At 42.5% G+C, this 21,043-nt stretch overlaps 1 protein-coding gene across 1 annotated transcript in view; it reads right to left on the reverse strand.

The window, feature by feature from the left end:
- Positions 1–2,875: 2,875 nt before the first annotated feature.
- Positions 2,876–21,043, reverse strand: part of LOC149437480 (uncharacterized) — a 50,119-nt gene continuing 31,951 nt past the window's right edge. Inside the window, exons 3-4 of the mRNA XM_089660899.1 lie at positions 7,123–7,503; positions 2,876–3,116 (exon numbers count right to left, since the gene is read on the reverse strand). Of these exons, the coding sequence (XP_089517025.1) occupies positions 3,094–3,116; positions 7,123–7,503 (404 nt within the window). The 3' untranslated portion in view covers positions 2,876–3,093. The remainder of the gene's footprint in view (positions 3,117–7,122; positions 7,504–21,043) is intronic.

The following is a 21,043-nucleotide window of genomic DNA, read 5'->3' on the forward strand; positions in this document are numbered from 1 at the left end:
TTCTACAAATGGCGGTATGTATATACTGGAATTTTTTTTAATATACTAGTTTTATATACTAATGGCGGCGATCACAAACTTATAGCGGGACTGCAGTGGGCATTCTGACACTGGGGGAAAACTGACTAACTGCCACTGACATCTCCAGTGACACCAATATAGTGATCAGTGCTAATAAAAAGCACTGACACTGGTCAGGAAAGGGTTAACATCTGGGGTGATCAAATGGTTACCTTTGTGCTGTGTGTGTTTTACTTGGGAAACATACTGCTGTGTATTTCTCTTCTGTGCAGAGAAATACAAAGCAGCATGTCCTTGTTGGCAGGAGAGAGACCTGTATTGTTAACATACAGGTCTCTCCAGTCTGTATACTCGGTGGGTGCCGTTGGGGAATCTCCGTCTGGGACCTGAGGATCGACATATGAAGCTGCCCCCTACCCGGAAATGCAAAATCACGTGTATATATATGCTATTTTGCTCAGCCCTGCCACCCTGTAGCAGTACTTCTGCTATAGGGCGGTCAGGAAGAGGTTAATGAAGGGAGCGTTGAATAGTAATGTTACTAAAGCAATCCTAATTTTTTTTATGTTTTTTTTTTTATTGGGTTTTTATCCCAAAAACATTAGAGAGACCATTGCCCTGTGTGAGGATACGTTCCACGGTTATGGTTTCTCTAATTTTTTTGTGATCTGTATTCCATAATTGTGTAAAACGTAAGCTCTTCACCCTGCAAGCTTTTCTTGTAATGTTGATGAGGAACTCAAGGTTTTAATAATGTTTTGCCAACCACAATATTCCTAAAATGTTTCTAAAAGAGCTTAAACAATAGAGTACCTACTCATCCTGGATTGGGGTATTTTAGCAATATAATATCTTATTTATGTTATATAAAACACACATTAGTATTCTATGTGAATGGCGAGGATCTTCTGCCATTTTGACCACCGAGGTCCCAGTTTTTGTAGCGTAGCTGCTTTGAGTAAAGATTGGTAGAAGCAGTTATTTAAATGGTCAATTAAAATGTAACTAAATTACAATTACTAAAACAACCACAATGAGATGGGATTCAAATTTTAACTAAGCCCATTGGAAACATTCTATTGTTTTAGGTTAAATTTCTGTATTTTTTCTCATTGTAAACAATTTTTGTGAACAACTTATATTGAAGCAGTCACTTTGTAGCCATCGTTGATCAGTCCAATTCATGTGGTTGATCGTACTCATGGGTAGTGGATTGTTTGGTCTCAGGCAACCAGTATCAGCTGTGTGTTTGATTCCTGGTCAATCAATAATTGAAAATGCCTGAAAGTTGTGTATGAGCTACTTATGCATAAGTCCTTGGTCATTTCCTTATCATGGGAAAACCAAAGCTGTTGTTTGGGAAAATTCCAAATGGTCATCTGTCTGCAGAAGTTGTATTGTGTCCACACACATAGAATCATCATCCGATTATCAACACATCATCTCTTATCTGTGAATATATGGAATATACAGTTGTGCTCAAAAGTTTGCATCCCCTGGCACAAATTGGGAAATTTTGGCATTGATATTGAAAATATGACTCATCATGCCAAAAAATGCTCTTTTATTGAAGGATGATGATCATATGAAGCCATTTATTATCAAATAGTTGTTTGGTTCCTTTTTAAATCATAATGATAACAGAAATCACCCAAAAGACCCGGATCAAAAGTTTCCCTCCCCTGGAATGTTTGGCCTTGGTACAGACACACAAGGTGACACACACGGGTTACAATGCCAAATAGAGGTTAATGTTCCACATCTGTGGCTTTTTAAATTGCAATTAGTGTCAGTGTATAGTGGAAGCACTGACTAGGCTAGATACTGAGCCATGGGGATCAGAAAAGAACTGTCAAAAGTCCTGCGGAACAAGGTAATGGAACTTTATAAAGATGGAAAAGGACATATAAAGATGTCCAAAGCCTTGAATATGCCAATCAGTACTGTGCAATCACCTATTAAGAAGTGGAAAGTTCAGGAATCTTTTGATATCAAGCCAAGGTCAGGTAGACCAAGAAAGATTGCAGCCACAACTGACAGAAGAATTGTCCGGGACTCAAAGGAAAACCCATAGGTAACCTTAAATAAATACAGGCTGCTCTGGAAAAAGATGGTGTGGTTGTTTTTAAGGCGTACAATACGGTGATACTTGAACAAAAAAGAGCAGTTTGGTCGAGGTGCCAGAAAACTATGAATGGCTTCATATGATCATCATCCATCAATAAAAGAGCATTTTTTGGCATGATCAGTCATATTTTCAATATCAATGCCAAAATTTTACAATTTCTGCCAGGGGATGCAAACTTTTGAGCACAACTGTAGATAAAGAATAAGAATGAATAGGGTATCTGAACCTTTTTTAGTTTTGGGTAGGGTAATAAATGGCTAGAACCCATGTCAGATTTTTATATCTGCTGTCTCTTGCTTAATTCCTGTCTTGACAACACAATGGAAAGTTTAGTAAAATCTATCTGAAGTTGAGAATATCTCCTCTTGGAGACACAGCACCCATTTGGAAGATCTACACTCCTATTGTGGTGACAACCAGGGGCGGACTGACCATTTGGAAACTCGGGCACTGCCCAAGGGTCCGGGGTCAGTAGGGGGCCCCATTAGATGCCACTGGTACCTTTTTCATAGGCTTTTTTGAGTTTGGGCAAGGACACAGGGGCCCCATGATCCTCTATTGCCCGGGGGCCCGTCAGTCCGCCCCTGGTGACAATTATATAATTTCCATCACTTTCTGTTTCAGTGACATTGGTCACCTAGAAAAATAAAGCAGGTGAATCCCCCACAGACTTAATAAAACCCTGGTTGAGGTTAAAACGCTTTCTTCCTATAAGTAAAAAACAAATTGGGGTAGAATTATTCTTTAATTTACCAATTTAAATCTTCTGAAAACATAACAACATTGATACCAAAAGTAAAAGGAAAAAATAAAAATATTCTGTCTATGATGATTTATATGGTGGTTCTTTACAGATGCCCAGAATAATTTCCTAGATATCCAGATCTTGAGCAATATTTCGGCATGGGTTCTGTATCAATGATTTCTGATTAGTCTGTTAGTTCCTACTTTTGTCCTCCATGACAACCTAAAACAAAATATAAAATACAAAGAGACATTTATTTTCTATCCTCAATACAAAGCCAAGAAAAGTGGAAGAGAGTAAATATTTTTCTCCTGCCTTAAAGTACAATTTCAGGAAACCTTAAAATTCCTCTTTGCTGTGCGGATGTATCCACAATGCAGGGGTTAAAGAGACACTAAAGCTTAGTTTTTTAAGAAAATAACAAACATGTTATACTTACCTGCTCTGTGATGTGTTTTTGCCCTGACCCTCCTATTCTTGGGTCCCTGCCGGCACTCCTGGCTCCTCCCCCTAGAGCAGTGCCCCCAGGGAAAGCTGCTCGCCCTGGGGCACCGCTGTGTGCTCATCCCTGAGCTGCTGCTCTATGCATTCATAAGACACATAGAGCTCAGCCCTGCCCCCTGTTCTCTCCTTATTGGCTCACTAGCTGTGGTTGTCTCAGCCAATGACCTGGAAGAGTCCCCAGACAGCAGAGGCTGTCAAGAACATCGCTGGATCGGAGGGGACTCAGGTAAGGATTAGGCGCTGCACACAGAAGGTTTTTTACCTTCATGCATAGAATACATGAAGGTAAAAATCCTTGAGACTTTAGTACCACTTTAACTACTTGTTTAGGTCTAGGGGGCATAGAAAATAAGATTTCTTTTACCTGATCTTGCAAGCTTTTAGACTGGTCCCAGCATTGTCCTCTCCCCCGTATTCCAGTGGTCTAAGGTCCTGACATCATCAAGACCAATTTAGGGTCCATAGTCCTGCACATAACTTGATGATGTCGAGGAATGATCCACCACTGTCACTGGAGCATGGGGGAGCACTATCTGTCAGGGGAGCAAAGGATCAGATAAAAACAAAACAACAAATAAAGGAGCGCTCCCAACCCTGTGGAAGTCAGTAGAGTCACAAGCCTAGGAACAGTTAAATTCGAAGTTCACTTTAATGTTGGGTTAAAAAGCATGACATGTAGGAGTGCCCAGACTGATAAATCACCAATGTAAAATGAAATAAAAAACAAGAAGCGCACCAGCCTTGCGCATTACCTCAGCGACCAAAATTTATTACTTGTAAAAAACATACTCACAAACAGCGAATAAAATCAGGCATGTAAGTCCTCTCAGGGACTTGAAGATAACATGAGTCCCATCAGGGGAATAGGTGTTCAGTACAGCTGACGCGTTTCGAAGGGAGTCCCTTCTTCCTCAGAGCTAACTGAACCATACGTGCACCCTCCTATATATACCCATATCTCTGGACTAAAAATAAGCGCTCTGAGGAAGAAGGGACTCCCTTCGAAACGCGTCAGCTGTACTGAACACCTATTCCCCTGATGGGACTCATGTTATCTTCAAGTCCCTGAGAGGACTTACATGCCTGATTTTATTCGCTGTTTGTGAGTATGTTTTTTACAAGTAATAAATTTTGGTCGCTGAGGTAATGCGCAAGGCTGGTGCGCTTCTTGTTTTTTATTTCATTTTACAGTGCTGATTGGGCTTCCCCAGCCTTGGTTTGGAGCTGCACAGCCCTTTATGCAGTGGTGTTCGTTCTCCCCAGGCCTGGTTCCATCTTGTGCCACCTGTCTGAGTCTTGGAGCGCAGGAGAATTCTTTTTCATTGATAAATCACCAAGCCAGTGGAGAGGAGAAACACATTTTCTCAGAAGCTGGAGGATGACACATAATCCTAGGCCCAACAGTAGGTTGCTCAGCCCAGGAGCCTCAGAACAGTGGGAAGGGTGTGTGGATGGCAGCCGCTGGGATCACTGAGATGGCGCATCTGCCGTAAGTCACGTGTCCCAGATCCGGTTGTTATGTCATACACCTGGCGAGAGACTGCCTGAACAAGGGCTGGTGAGGGCAACCTGGAAGCCTAGGGGAGCACTCAAAACATATCAAACCAAAGGAGAGAAGGCAGTCATCATGATAACATGTTTCAGAGACTTGCCCCTTCCTCAGAACATGAGGATCTGATAACTAAATACATTTATTCTCCCCTAGACTTAAGCAAGCAGTAAGGCCTAGCAGGGTAGGCACAGACCCACCACAAGGAGAAACTTTCAGATTTCCTGCAGTTGAGCTCTAACTCATGTAGACTCTTTCGAAGTGTTGGTTTCAAAAGGGACTCCAAAAAAAGATTTCTATTTAGTGGTGTAATGTTTGGTGGTGCATGCAGCTAGAGAGGTAGGTATATACTCCCTTCCTTACAGCTGTATTTGGATTTAATTGTATTATGACAGTTTCTTTAATGCACTAAAGGTTGTAAGTCAATGATTTACCAAATGTCATTTATCTCTTTCCTGGGGAATTTTTTAAAGTAAACCTGACAAAAGCCTTTACTTGATAATTCAAGCTAAGCACACATAAAAAAAGAAATAAAAGAAAAACATAAGCAGAGTTTACCTTCTTTGACAGACAAGTTAAAGCGGAGTTCCACTAACCCAGTAAAAAATAAAAGTCAGCAGCTACAAAAACTGTAGCTGCTGACTTTTAAAAAACAGCCACTTACTTTTCCCTCGGTCCTGTGGTGTGTCCCCCGCAGCCCGTTTCACCGGCCGTCCTGTATTCCAGGCGCTGGCATCTTCAGTGTGGGCACCCGGCTATGATAGCTTGTGGCTTCACAGCCGGGTACCCACTGAGCATGCGTGAGAAGCGCTGCACTTCATGAATGGTCCTGTAGTCTTCTGGGACCTGTCACGTGTCCCAAAAGACTACAGGGAGGGAGGGAGGGAGGACACCTTCCGCTTCCAATCGCCTAGGCAATCGGACCGGAAGTGGGAGCGGATACCTGTCAAATTTGTGTACCCGCTCCCCCCACCCCCCAAAGGTGCCAATCCTTAATGGGGAGCAGGGGAGCAGTCCTTAAAGCGGAACTTTCCCTTTTGGGTGGAGCTCTGCTTTAATATATATTCAGTTTTTGATTTTTCAAATTGAGCTTGAAGACAAACTTGTCCCTAGACTCTACCTGCCTATTGAGTTTCCCTATTGGTCACCCTATAAAGGACTGATAAAGAGACTTGGGACATTTAAAGAGCAGAGCAAGACTGATTTTACAGAAAAAGTTGAAATTTGTATGTAATTCTAGCTACCTATATATCAGGATCTACTGATTATATTGACTTCTTTGCATTTAGTTTTTAGCCAAAGGTAACTTCCGAATATTTCCTAAGTTTGTGACAGGTTTTATTTAAATAGAACTTTCCTTTTGCCCATGCAAAAGTAATGCCAAAGTAAAACCTTCACACTGTTCACCTACTACCAGGGGTGGACTGACCATTTGGAAACTCGGGCACTGCCCGAGGGCAGGAGTCAGTAGGGGGCCCCATGAGATGCCCATGGTACCTTTTTCATAGGCTTTTTTTGAGTTTGGGCAAGGACACAGGGGTCCCATGATCCCCTATTGCCCGGGGGCCCCATGAGTTGTCAGTCCGCCCCTGCCTACTACAACAAGGGAAAGAAAACGTTGTGCAAGTTCTGACCAAACTTGTTGGAGCCCACACAGGGCTAGGGACTCCTTCTGTGAGGGGGAGTGTCAATGCTCACCCTTACCTAAATGTTCTAGCTCTTTCACTTCACCCCCATTGGCCCATCAGAGTGGCACAGGAGCAAAGGAAAGATTGGTATATGCTGCTTGAAATAGTGGAATAAAGGAAACCTTTTACTTTTACCCTTCATTGGAAAAAGAAAGATTCAATGTAAGTCTTCCATACAAGTGTTGAAAGTTGGGCAGATTAGACTTTTTTACTATTAGTACTAATAAATTCTATGTACAGGAAAAAAACATTACATGTGGCTAATTAACATATATAATCAAATATTAATCAGAAAATATAGGTTACAATATAACTTTTTAATTACTTAACTTTCACAATATATAATTATATAATTACATATAAATACAATAAATAATAACTTCACCAAAATAAAAAATAAAAAGGATACAACTAGCAAGAATAACAATGTTTTTCTTCACATGATAATATATTTTCATAAATATATTACTGCTGCCTTCTTGCTCACCTTGACAACATTTGTTTTCTCCTGGGTCCAGAATGAGGGTCACTTCAAAACACATGGACTGTTTCTCTTCTTCATCAGAGACCTGAGTGATCCAGAAGGTGTAGACGCCGCTGTCTGATGGCACAACATCTCTAAGTTCTAGGTCACCTTTCCCATCTTTCCAGAACGGCAGGGATGTTCTACCTTGGTTAACCTCCATGCAAACACCTTTCTGGGAGTGAACTGTAATATTATTTCCAGGGCCAAGCTGCTTCTCCCAAGACAACAAGACTTTGTTAGGATTCCAAGGACTCAGGTCAATTTTGCATGGAAGAATGACTGTATCACCAGTTTTAGCCTTGACCTCAGTTTTGGGGCATGGACAGCAACCCTCGGCATTAACTAGAAGATCAAACATCAACAAGAGGCAATGAATTAACTAAAACATATTCAGAAAGGACATTTAAATGAGAGAGAGTGTTAAAATGAAGTTTATGTGAAGGTTAACCCTTTTATGACAGCAATATGTACATATTCATTGGCAGGGCTGGTGGACCTTAATGCCCTATTGCTGCATATATGCATTACTTCGTTGTTCTTGGGCTTCCAAAAACAGACCACAAACATGAACTCAAGGCTCTAACCCTGTGAAGACATATAGTAAATAGTACCCAGTACTATCTACACTGTTCAAACCTGAACTTATGAAGGATAAAGATTCGTTAATGAACCACGGAAGGACTCATGGTGGTATATTCATCCATTTAAAAATCTTCCTTGTCTCTGAGGTAAATTTTGCTTTGATTTGACCACTTTTTGCCATGTAGAAAAATGCTTTAATATCTAATATGATAATATGATTTATATATGTATACATTTGGGAACAGATTAGGTGTTTCGATGTATATTTTAATTCACTAGGTACTGTTTGCCATATGTCTTCACAGAGATATTTTTAATAGGTGTTAATAAAGATTTATAAGGACATCTGTCGAGGATTAATCTCTTTTTTTTCACATATATCAAAATTTTTTAATTTTCTTTAGAACTAACAACATTGAAAAACACGGGGTTGGTTTAGCACCTTGAGTCCATTTTTGTGGTCTATTTTTGGAATTTTGAATATTGTGGATGGCTCCCACCCTGAAAATTTTTGACAAAATATCACGTATACCATTTGACATAGCAAGATACAGCGAAGGAAATAAGTATTTGATCCCCTGCTGATTTTGAATGTTTGCCCACTTACAAAGAAATGATCAGTCTAAAAATCGAATGGTAGAGCTCTGAGGAAGGGGGTTCAGCTCCCGAAACGCATTAGCTCATATGCATCATTAGACACAGATGCATTGTGACTGTCTTTGTGGACTACTTTTACTGCCTTATATCACATTGGTTTGTGAGTATATATCCTCTTTTTATTCAATAAATACGTGTTATACCACGGTAATGCACGATGAGAGTGTTCTTTTCCACGAATGTTTGGTGTATTGTAACACTGAGAGACAGAATAGCAACAAAAAATTCAAAAGAAATGCATGTCTAACAAATGATGACTGATTTGCATGTTCATGAGGGAAATTAGTATTTGATCCCCTTCACAAAACATGACTTAGTACTTGGTGGGAAATCCCTTGTTGGCAATCACAGAAGTCAGACGTTTCCTGCAGTTGGCCTCCAGGTTTGCACACATCTCAGGAGGGATTTTGGCCCACTCCTCTTGGCAGATCCTCTCCAAGTCTTTAAGGTTTGGTGGCTGACGTTTGGCAACTCGAACTTTCAGCTCCCTCCACAGATTTCCAATCGAATTAAGGTCTGGAGACTGGCTAGGCCACTCCAGGACATTACTTCCTTACCTGTACTTCCATTTGTTTTTCCTGTTGTTCTTGGGCTTACCTCATTAGCACCCCCCAGAACTTTGACCAAGCTGTCACTGACAATAATGAGAGCTGGTAGGACATACTTTCTATGACATCAGTACCAATCACAGTGCCACATGATCAGTAGACCTTCCTACCAATCTCATACGTCAATTCCCATTTACAGGGCTGGCTGCCAATGTCGGTAGTTGGTTAACTAAGTTTTAAATCATATACTGGCTTCTTATATGTCTAATGCTACAAGAGGAAAACAAATAGTCACTCAGTCACACCAAAAATTGCCAGTCATCTGCAATCAGTTAAAACATTTAAGTGGCTAGGTTTGCTGGCAGCAGGAACAAAAGCAAATATTGCTCCATATAATCGCAATCAATATTAAAACACTGTATTTCAATATTTTACAAATTGCCTCAAAAATGCAGGTCAGGCGTATTGTTTATAAAACATGAAGACCATTTTACAGTCTTTTAGGGGAAAATTTACCATTACACACCTTTGTGTACACAGTGTGACATCAGTTACACAATCTGTCGTGCAGACTAAACATTGACCTGGAAAACAAGATCTACGTTTAACCATGCTCATAACTCTGCGACAGTAAACCACAGAACTACAGTTGTGTTCAAAAGTTTGCATACCCTTGGAGAATTGGTAATATACAATATGTACCATCTTTAAAGAAAGCATAAGTGAGCAGGCAAACACATTTATTTTGGGGTTGATATTCAACTGTAGGTCATAACAGAATGGCACAATCATAAAACAAAACATGGCAAGAAATAAACAAATTAAATGATCCCCTGTTCAAAAGTCTGCATATTGCCCCCTTTAGCAACAATGACAGACTGAAATCCTTTGTAATAGTTGTCTATGAGGCCAAAATTCTTGCAGGTGATATAGCTGCCCACTCGTCTTGGCAAATTGCCTCCAGGTCATGCAAAGTCTTTGGTCATCTTGCATTACCACACATTTGAGATCTCCCAATCAAGCTGAGTGGCTTGATGATATTAGGATCAGGAGACTGTGATGGCCACTCCAAAACCTTCACTTTTTTCTGCTGTAGCCACTGGAGGGTCAACTTGGCCTTAAGGTCGTTGTCTTGCTGGAAAGTTCAAGAGCGTCCAATGCACAGCGTTTGTGCAGAAGAATACAAATTGTCTGCAGTATTTTCTTTTTTTTAATTATTATATCTTTTATTACATTTTTCATTACAAAACTCAACAATATATCATATTCATCTAAAATGCTAACATTGCACATCTACCCCCCCCTTCACCCAACACCCCTTAAGCTACTCTCGTCCATATAACTTGTCCCGTCTCATTCCATTATTCTAGTCCATATCTCTTCTCTTTTCCTACGCTTCCTCTTCTTTCCATTCTTTCTCTCCAACCTTTCTTTTCTCTTTTCATATTGCTACGGCCCTCTGGAGATTCCATTCAATTCTCCTGCCTCTGACCACCTGGGACTCCCACTATTTCCATATATTTTTTAGATGTCTTGAAGTCATGCCATCTACCCCATTCCTTTCTAAATGTTCCCATTTTCTCTTCATCTATACGGTATAACTCCTCCATCTTATTTATATATTCAACCCAGTCCCTCATTGTTGGATGCTCTTGTACCTGCCAGAATTTGGGAATAAGTCCCTTAGCCGCGCTAATTAGACGGTATAATGTGCTATGTTTATACTGTTTCACTAATATATCTGACCTGTAAAATATACATACCAACTGTCAGGGATCGGGGTATGACCAGAAGTGTGTGGACTGACACAGGGAAACGCAGGCTTCAGGTGTAGTAAATAATATAATTTATTAAGACTAACAATACAAACTCAGTGCAAAACTAAACATAAACATAGTGCAAACAAACTAAACCAAACCTCCCAACAGATAACAAACATACAATACAAGAGTAGTCAGGCAGGCCGGGTCGGTAGCAAACGGAGTACCAGGAGCAGGCGGGAGAGTGGTCAGGACTAGCCGAGGTCAGTACAGGCAGAGTTCAAGCAGAGTCAGGACAGAAGTCACGGGATCAGGAAACCAGGGCCAAGCAAACAGTACAACAAGGCCCTAACTGCAGGTCTGGCCATCCCTTAAATACACCACCTGCAATCAGCCCCAGGTGATGGCTAATTGCCGAAGTGAGCCTCTGGTTGTTGAGAGCACCCGCTGGCCAGACCTGTTACTGCAGCCCACAAGGCAGGTGAGTCCCACCACTATTGGCAAGTCCATTCCTGACACCAACGGATCGTTCTGTATAGTGGTCCCCAATATCTCCTGGATAAATTGGATTATATCTTGTCAAAACCCCTGTATTTTTGGACAAGCCCACCATATATGTGCCATTGTTCCCTTAAATCCACATCCCCTCCAACATAACAGTGAGATTTCTACTCATTGTCTATGTGTCAAATTCCATCTCGTTAAACATTTAGAATTAATTTCAACTATGTTTATAGTCATCACCCCACATGTTAACTTAAACATTTTATTTTCTGTTGTTCACTCATTTTTGTTTCCAATTCCCTTTCCCATTTCTCTAAGAATTCAATTCAATAAGAATTTTATATATCCTTGAAGTAACATACTTTGGAGCTATATCACAACCCAGTTTTTTTTCAAATGGGAGCATGTCCTCCAGCATCCTCAGTGGTTGAGGCAACTTTGAAAAAAAATGCCTCAGTTGACAATATCTCAGTTCATCTAATATGACAAATAACTCTTTTTTACTCTTTAAATCCTGAAAAGTGTGCAACTTCCCCTTAACTACTTAAATGTGCATCTACATCTTTAAACCATTTCCCCGAAATGTTGTCTTTCTCTTGTGGAAAAAACTCAGTACCCACCAGGGGAATCAACAGTGAATGATACTTCCAATCAGGGGCGGACTGACAATTCATGGGGCCCCCGGGCAATAGGGGATCATGGGGCCCCTGTGTCCTTGCCCAAACTCAAAATAGCGAAAAACCATTGGCCACCCACCAAGAGAACGCCCCAGGTTGGTCTAAGCCCACTGGGAAGAGAGGATTATTATTGATTGGAAGCAGGGGTAGAAAGGGTGACATCAAGCCACTAGAGTAGCGAACCAAGTCCCACATGTGAAGGCCATGGAGCAAAATAGGGCTCAATGTTGTTGGGCATAGAGTAGGGGGGAGCCATAGAAGCTTCGATGTTGCAATAGGGTCACAATTAGGTAGCTCCAAAAGAACCCAGAGGGGAACAGCAAAGGAAGCAGGCAACGAAGACAGTGCGGCAATCTGGCTTGCCTGATAATACTTAGCTACACTGAGCACCCCCAAGCCTCCCTGCAGCCTATGAACAAAAAGCTTATTTCTGGAGACCCTGGGGCACCTGTCAGCCCAGATAAATCGCAGAATCCTCACCTGAACCAGCTGGAGGAAATAGGAGGGAACCCACACTGGGGGGGTGCAAAAATAATGTAACAATTTCAGCAGGATAGTCATTTTCACCAAATTAAACTGTCCTATCCAAGACAGGAATGGGAATTGCCAAGAGCGCATAAGAGAGGACACGGAGTGAAGCAATGGAAAATAGTTTGCAGCAAACAGAGTCATAGGTAGGAGTCAGGTGAATGCCCAGGTATTCAAGCAAAGAGGAAGCCCATTTGTAGGGAAAGTGGGGCTGTAAGCGCAAAACCAAATCCAAGGCCAAGATGATATTGAGAGAGACAGTCTTATGTAAATTTATCCGAAGACCCGAAATAAGGAAAAACGCGCAAGAACCTGTTGCAAGTATGGGAGCGTTATCAAAGGATTAGTGAGAGTCAAGAGGGCATCGTCCGCAAAAGGATTCAACTTAAATTCCTGACCCACGTAAGGGACCCCCAATGTGTTGCAATCAGCCCAGAGTGCCAAGGCCAACAGTTCAAGCACCAGGAAAAATAGCGCCAGAGACAGGTGACATTCCTGTCTCATTCCTCACCAAATAGGAAAGGGATCTGAGAAAGCCGAAGGGGAAGAATACAGGGCCTGAATCCAAAAAAGGATGGAATCCCCAAAGCCCCAGCGGGACAACACGAAATGTAGGTATTCCCAGGATAAGGAATCAAGAGCTTTATATATGTCCAAAGACAGTAGAAATCCTGGAATTTTCCTCTGTTGCAGAAGGTGTATAAGGTGAACCACCTTGCAAATATTGTCACCCGCCTGCCTCCCAAGGACGAAACCCACTTGGTCCCTATGGACCAGGCTACGCAAATACTTGTTGATCCAAAGACTGAGAATCTTGCCCAATATCTTCAAATCCTCATTAAGGAGCGAGATGGGCTGAAAGGCTTGCGGTTCCTGTACATCTTCTGTAGTATTAGGGATCATTGAGATATGAGCTCTGCCTGCATCCGGAGAGGGCAAAGATCCTTGTCGTAATTCATTGAAGTAAGTAGCCAAAAAGGGCGCCAACAGGGCTACAGATTTCTTGTAATAGAGGCCTAAAAAGCCACCAGGGCCGCAGAGGATCGTAAGGATTTGATAGCTTGGAATATTTCCGATACAGATACACCTGCATTAAGGGCTACCTGCACCGCTTCGGACAATCCAGGGAGCCATAGATCCTGAAGCATTTCTGTATGCCAATTTGGCGTACAGTACAGATGTGAAAGGAAGTCTGCGAAGCACGAGACGATCAGCCGGGAATTGGAAGTACAATCCCCGGTGGGGAGCCGCAACTGGACCAGCTTATAGGGTTTCTCCACAGAGTTGAGTTTCCTAGCCAACATTGGACCCGGCTTATTAGCACAGGTATGAAAAAACATATGTTTGGTTCAACGTAAGGTCCGTTCAGCCTCTGATGAGACAAGCAATGAGCATCTGCCGAGGCCAGAAGAGAGTGAAGTTCCAAAAGGCGATGCTCCCGTTTCTGAGCCGCAGCCAGTTGTATAATGTGGCCCCACACCGTCACTTTATGTGCCTCCCAGAGGGGCAACACCGAAGAGACAGAACCTGAGTTATCTGTAAATTTGTCCATATGGAGGATTCAATTTGCTGACAGGTGACTTGAGTTGTCAGTAGAAACTCATTAATACACCAATGAAAAGGGTGCTATGCCATACCCAAAAGTGCAAGAAGTAGAACCAAGGGATCATGGTCCGACCAGAGCGAGGAAGGGATAGATATCCACCTGACTAAAGGAAGCCGTTGCACCTGCATAAATACATGGTCAATTCTGCAGAAACTGTCATGAGAGTTGGAATAGAATGTAAAGTCACGCTCAGTAGGGTGAAGTTCCCGCCAAACATCCACCAGTCCTGCAGATCGCAGGAGCAAGCGCATGCGTTCCTCCTGCACTAAGTCGTGAGAAGGGGCCGCTCCCCCATGCATGGCGTCTATCTGGAGCGGAATCCAAGGTAACATTTGAATCTCCCAAAAGAAGAGGGCCCTTAGAGTGTTGGGAAATAATGGTACAAAGATGCAAGAGAAATTTGTGCTGAAAGCGATTAGGGGCATAATAAGAGACAAAGGTGACCTCCTGATCCCAGAGGGTATCCTGAAAAAGTAAATACCTGCCTGTGGGGTCCGCAGGTATGGGGAAAAAGCACATGTTGGCCAACAATTTCCACTCCCGAAGACAGCCAGTCCATGGCGTCCCGAAACCCTGCAGAAAGCAAAAACAAAAAACCAGGAAAGAGGAGAAGACAAGATAGACAAGAGAAAAGGAAACATGAAAAGTATGTACAATGGCATAGCCATATCACACCTATAGTGAAATGCATCCTAACTCAAAGGATACCAATTTTGGGTGACTCTACCACCAAGCACATGGCTGCAAATAGAAACATCAATAACATCGGCCCCCAGAGGGTAAAAAGGCAACAAACATAAAACATGGAACGATCAATAACAGAATTAAGTCCCATGTCAATAGAAATAGAAGTCCCCAGGAAGAGGGACACACCCATGAAAGCCGTCCCGCATGAACCCCAGCTAGGCTTAGGGACCCAACCCTCTCTTGGGGATAACTTCAGGTCACAGTGGAACCCAACCAACTCAGCCCATATGGTCCCCTGCCCCAGAACTATCGGCCCAAGCCATCCCCACTAACCTGGCCATCCTCACCGAGGCCTGCAGAGGTGCCTCTCATGCAGAGTCAGAGTCATAGGCTGGGTCCAGTGCATCCGCAGGTAGCAGCGGCGACAGGTCTGAAATTGAGGCCAGGGCTTCAGGGGGAACCGCCGGCATGTAGGCCACTGTCTGCCGAGTGCTGGAAGCACAGGCAGACCCCTTTTTTTGTGTCCAGTGGGTGAGGAATGTGCCTACTGAGTGGCCATCTTAGGACGCTGCTCAAGAGCGCCCCCTGCATCTCTTTCTTTGGAACATTAATATTCAAGATCTCTGATTTTGAGGGGTTTATTTTCAGATTTGAGAACTCTCCGTACTGTTTTAGTAACCCCATTAGATTGGGCAATGTTAATCCAGGGTTCACAATATAAAAAAACATGTCATCTGCATATGCCGCTACTTTATGATCTATCTCTCCTATTTTAATTCCTCTAATGTCTACACTCTCTTACCATCGCCTACAGGGGTTCTGGGGATATAACAAATAAGAACAGGGATAATGGACATCCCTGTCTAGTACCATTTTACATCTTAAAGAACCCTGAAAGGGACCATTTACCATAACCGCCGCTGATGGACTATTATAAAGCTCCTTTATCCACCTTAACATTTTTGTCCCTATTCCTAAGACCTCTAGGGTATTTATCATGAACCCCCAATCTACCCTGTCAAAAGCTTTTTTGGCATCAATCGACAATATAATTGTGGGTAGCTTTTCTCTCTTTGCCTTTTGTAGAAGGAGCAATGTTCTTAAGCCATTATCCCTCCCTTCCCTACCAGGAACAAAACCCACTTGGTCTAAGCGTATCCATTCCATCATCAGCTCTTTTAACCTAGAAGCTAGCACTTTCGCAAACAGTTTTTTGTTTGTATTTAGTAATGATATAGGTCTATAACTTGCGCATTGTGAACTATCATTTCCTTCTTTAAGAATAATTGGTATATACGCTTGCAGGGACTCTGTCTCTTATTCCCATTCCCTCTCCTAAAGCATTCATATATGTGCAGAGTTTAGGGACCAATAATTCTTTAAATAACTTATAATACTCCACCGTATACCCATCAGGTCCTGGCCTCTTCCCTCCAGGTGTATTTTTCAGGACCATATTAATTTCCTCCTGGGAGATCGCTTGTTCTAAAGATATTAATTTTTCTTCTGGTATTTTTGGCAGGTCTTCTGCCTTTAAATAATCCTGCCTTTTCCTCCTCCTTTCTTCCTCTTTAACTTTCTGGTTCTTAGAATTTTTCTTTTGTTCTGGTCTTCTCCTACTTCTAGTCTCGCCATGACAGGAGCATGATCCGAGATAGACATAGCCTCTATATTGGAATTATCCAATGAGTAAAGTTGTCTATGCTCTATCATTATACAATCCAAACATGAATGCGATCTATGCTCTAGAGAGAAGAAGGTATAATCTCTTTCTCTGGGATGTTTCACCCTCCATGCATCTATTAACTGACTTTGATGTAACCTCCTTTTCAACAATCTTAATTTTTACCTCCTCCTCTCTGTGCATTCGAAGACGCATCCATCCCTGGATCAAGACAAAAATTCAAATCTCCTGCCAAGACCAGACTTCCCCTCTTAAAGTTAATAATTTTCCCCAACACTCCATATACAAATACTTCTGGATTCTGATTTGGGCAATAAATATTAACCAATGTAAAGGTTTGACACCTCATTTTCCCTCTTAAACATAAAAACTGTCCCTCTGGATCGGCCAGTTTCTCCTTCACATCAAAACCCACATTTTTTGAGAACACGATCACTAGTTGGGTAGTGCCTTGAATATAATTTAACATTAGTATCATATGATAAATGTGTCTCTTGTAAAAACACTACATCTGTGGATAGATGATGAACTTCCCTAAGTATCTTATGTCTTTTAGCAGGAGAATTTAAACCTTTCACATTATACTGTATGTCATAAAATCAATTTTGCTCATAGCTATCTGGTATTTCTTTTCTCTATCTGTTCAAAGGAAGAAAGATATAGACTATTCAAATCATGGACCTTCCACATTTCCACCATCTCTATTTTTGTAGGCATCTGTGATATTCCTCTCTGTTGTTCCAAGACCTTTTGATCTTTTACGCTGTCCACGTTTATAGATTCATTATTCTCATTCCCTTCCCGTGTTCCGAATGACAATCTGGACTGCTCACCATTATATTTACATATCTACATCCTTTCTGTTGTTTCTCCGCCTATTGTGTCTGGACTTTTTTTCTTGTATTGGCATATATTTCTTTATTGTGCTGGTATTTGTATTAGGTTGTGGAGTTTTTACATCCCCACCTTTGGCGGGTCTGTTCTTCATGTTGATAAGGCTTAGCCGCTAATTTCTACTCAATAATCAAAAAACGTTATCACCTAGGAAACGTTTGTCCTACTTGTTCTTCTCCAATGACTTTTGCAGACCCAGATAAATTTGGGACACTTTTACATTTAAATGCAATATCACATGGCCTCTAGGATCTCCCCACTTCTTGGTCTTCTAACTGCCCAGCCCACCACTTAGGTATACGTTTACTAGCAACAGAGACAGTAATAACTTAGTTTTCCAACTGTTGTCCACGGCAACTCACCATCACCCTCCAAGCCTGGGGTTCTGGGTCGCCCCGTCTCTGTATGCTTTTCCATCTGGTTTGCAGGGTCTCCTGAGGGGGTCTGGGTGGATACTCAGGATGTCCTCATCTTTAGTTGTCTCCAGGTCCCAAGTCTCCAGTGTGCACTGCTTCCTTCCAGGCCATTATGACATCCAGCCCTTAGCTTGGCACAGCCCCATATGGACATTCCCTCCTGGGATCCCCCCTGGTTCCTCTGCCTTCTGCCTCTTTCAATGCTCCCCTGCACTCAAGGGAGCGCCTCTGTCAGCCAGTGCCGATCCCTCCAGGGCTCTGGGATCTGAGCCTCGCTCCACAGCAACCCAATCCTTCTCCTGGGCTCACCGTCACCACCAACCGCTGCGTGGTCTCTGCACCCGCTCGAGCGCACCACAAAGCCCAGCCAGAGCCACCAGCAGGGTCAGGTAGGTAGGGTCTTGGGGCTCTAGTTTTGCAATTTTTCCGTACGGTGTGTGTCACGAGTGTCTCAACGGCCTCCCGGCACCATGTTCAGACACCCCCCCCCCCCCCCCCACAGCCTGCCAGTATTTTCTTATAACATGCCGCATTCATCTTGCCACCAATTTTCACAAGATTCCACGTGCCTTTAGAGCTCACATACACACAAAACATCAGTGAACCACCACCATGCTTCACAGTAGGGACGGTATTCTTGTCGCTATAGACTTTGTTGTCCCCTCTCCAAACATATGTTGTGACCATAAAACTCTATTTTGGTCTCCTCACTCCAGATTACACTGTGCCAGAAGCTGTGAGTTGTGTCAAACAATAGTTGGGCATATTGTAACCAGGATTTTCATGGCATTGGTGCAGTAAATAATTCTTTCTGGCAACTCAACCATGCAGCTCATTTTTGTTCAAGCATTGTCGTATTATGCTCCTTGAAACCCACACCATCTTTTTTTTTCCAGAGCAGCCTGTATTTCTCCTGTGGCTTTTTCTTTGTATCGTGAACAATTATTCTGACAGTTGTGGCTGCTATTTTCCTTGGTCTACCTAACCTTGGCTTGGTATCAAGAGATCCCCATATTTCCCAGTTCATAATAAGTGATAGAACAGTACTGACTGGCATATTCAAGGCTTTGAATATCTTTTTATATCCTTTGCCATTTTTATAAAATCCCATTACCTTGTTATTCAGGTCTTTTGAGAGTTCTTTTCGTCCCCTCCCCATGGCTCAGTATCTAGCCTTCTCAATGCATCCACATGAAAGCTAACAAACTACTTGACTATACACTGACACTAATTGCAATTTAAAAAGCCACAGCGCTGTACATTACAATGGGGGAAAATACATGAGACAGTACAGTAACAATACAATGTGATACACGAGGGGTTCGAGGGCCCTGCTCCTTGGAGCTTACAATCTAGGAGGGAGGGGATAGTGGTACGGGAGGAAACGCTGTGGAGGATGGAGTGGTAGGAAGAGTGGAGGAAATCGGCAGTTAGCAGAGGGTGGGGTAGGCTTCCCTGAAGAGATGGGTTTTCAGGGTGCGCCTAAAGGAGAGGAGAGTGGGTGATAGTCTGATTGATTTGGGTAGGGAGTTTCAGAGGAGGGGTGATGCCCTGGAGAAGTCCTTGAGGCGGGCATGGGAGGAGGAGACCAGGGAACTAGAGAGAAGGAGGTCTTGTGGGGAGCGGAGAGTACATTTTGGGTGGTATTTGGATATCAGATCGGTGATGTAATTTGGGGCAGTATGGTGGACAGCTTTGTACGTCAGTGTTAGGATTTTGAATTTGATCCGTTGGGCAATCGGAAGCCAGTGGAGGGATTGGCAGAGGGGGGTGGCGGAAATGGAGCGGTTGGAAAGGTGAATGAGTCTGGCAGCCGTATTCAGGATCGACTGAAGCGGGGATAGCAAGCGGCGAGGCAGGCCAGTGAGGAGGGAGTTGCAGTAGTCGAGTCGTGATATGATGAGGGAGTGGATGAGCTGCTTAGTAATTTCCGGGGTTAGGAACGTGCGGATTTTGGCGATGTTGCGGAGGTGGAGTCTGCACGAGTTTGTTAGCGATTGGACTTGGGGCTGGAAGGATAGATTGGAGTCTAGTATGACACCAAGTACTCTGGCTTGCGGGGCGGGACTGATGGTGGCGTTGTTGGACGTGTCTCTTGATCAATAAAATGTAAAATACTGCGGCGCAATTTGTCACTGGCTGTGTTCACTGGACACAGCCAATGACTGATCACTGCCGATACCATGCAATCTCTGCGACCAATCACAGAAGATCACATGACAATTCTAAACAATGATTGGCTTCCTTTCTTGGCATTCATTGCTTACAATTAGGTTGCTAGCTGTGATTAGTCACAGTGATCACATGGTACAGACAGGGCCAATCACAGCCCATCTGTACCTTGCGATTAGCTGTGGCCAATCACAGCTTCTCACAACAATACACACTGAATGGATCAGTTTCATTCAGTAAAAATGGTTGTTTATACCAGTGAAATTCAATGGCAAAAGTGTTTATTTATTACAGGTACTTATATAGTGCTGTTAATTTACGCAGCGCTTTACATATATATAGTACATTCACATCAGTCCCTAAACCTCAAGGGGCGTACAGTCTTAGGTCCCTAACTCACATTCATACATACACATACCATTTTACCTATCAGCATGTCTTTGGAATGCGGGAGGAAACTGGAGTACCCATAGGAAACCCACACAGGCACAGGGAGAACATGCAGACTCCAGGCAGGTGGTGCTGTGGTTGGGAAATGAACCAATGACCCTAGTACTTGCCAGGAGGAAGTGCTAACCCTTTAGCTACTGTGCTGCCTCCTCATTCACAATGTGTAAAGAAATTAAAAATTCTGATTACTTGCCCAGAGTAGTACAACATTGCTATATTAAGACTGTATTGCTCTGATCACAGGGTAAAAAAAAAACATAAAAAAAAGTTAAAAATAAAATAATGAAAAAATAAAAAATAAAATAATAAAAATAATTTGAAAGAAATTCTTAACTTTTTTTGACATATGTCACCAGCCAGCATCCCAGATCACCGTCAGTTATATGATGACGCTGTACTGCACTGGTGACAGTATGTAAAAAAAAAAAGTGAAAAAAATGTCAATTTCTTTATTTTTCAAAAAATGATGACAAAAAAAACTTCATTAAACTCAACAGGCCTCTTACTAAATACCTTGGAGTGTCTACTATCCAGAAAAAGGTCTTTCGGGGGTATTTGTACTGTCCTGACAATTTTGGGCCCCAAGAAATGAGATAGGTCGTCAGTACACCAGGACTGATCGATTTTCAGATATGCTGTATATTAAAGCGAAGCTCCACCCAAAAGGAGAAGTTCTATTTTAAGTACTGGTCCCCAGCTCTCCGTGAGGAATTGGCA

This window comes from Staurois parvus, unplaced genomic scaffold, assembly GCF_062004578.1.
Source record: "Staurois parvus isolate SC_StPar_1 unplaced genomic scaffold, SC_StPar_1.0 ptg001287l, whole genome shotgun sequence".
Taxonomy (NCBI): domain Eukaryota; kingdom Metazoa; phylum Chordata; class Amphibia; order Anura; family Ranidae; genus Staurois; species Staurois parvus.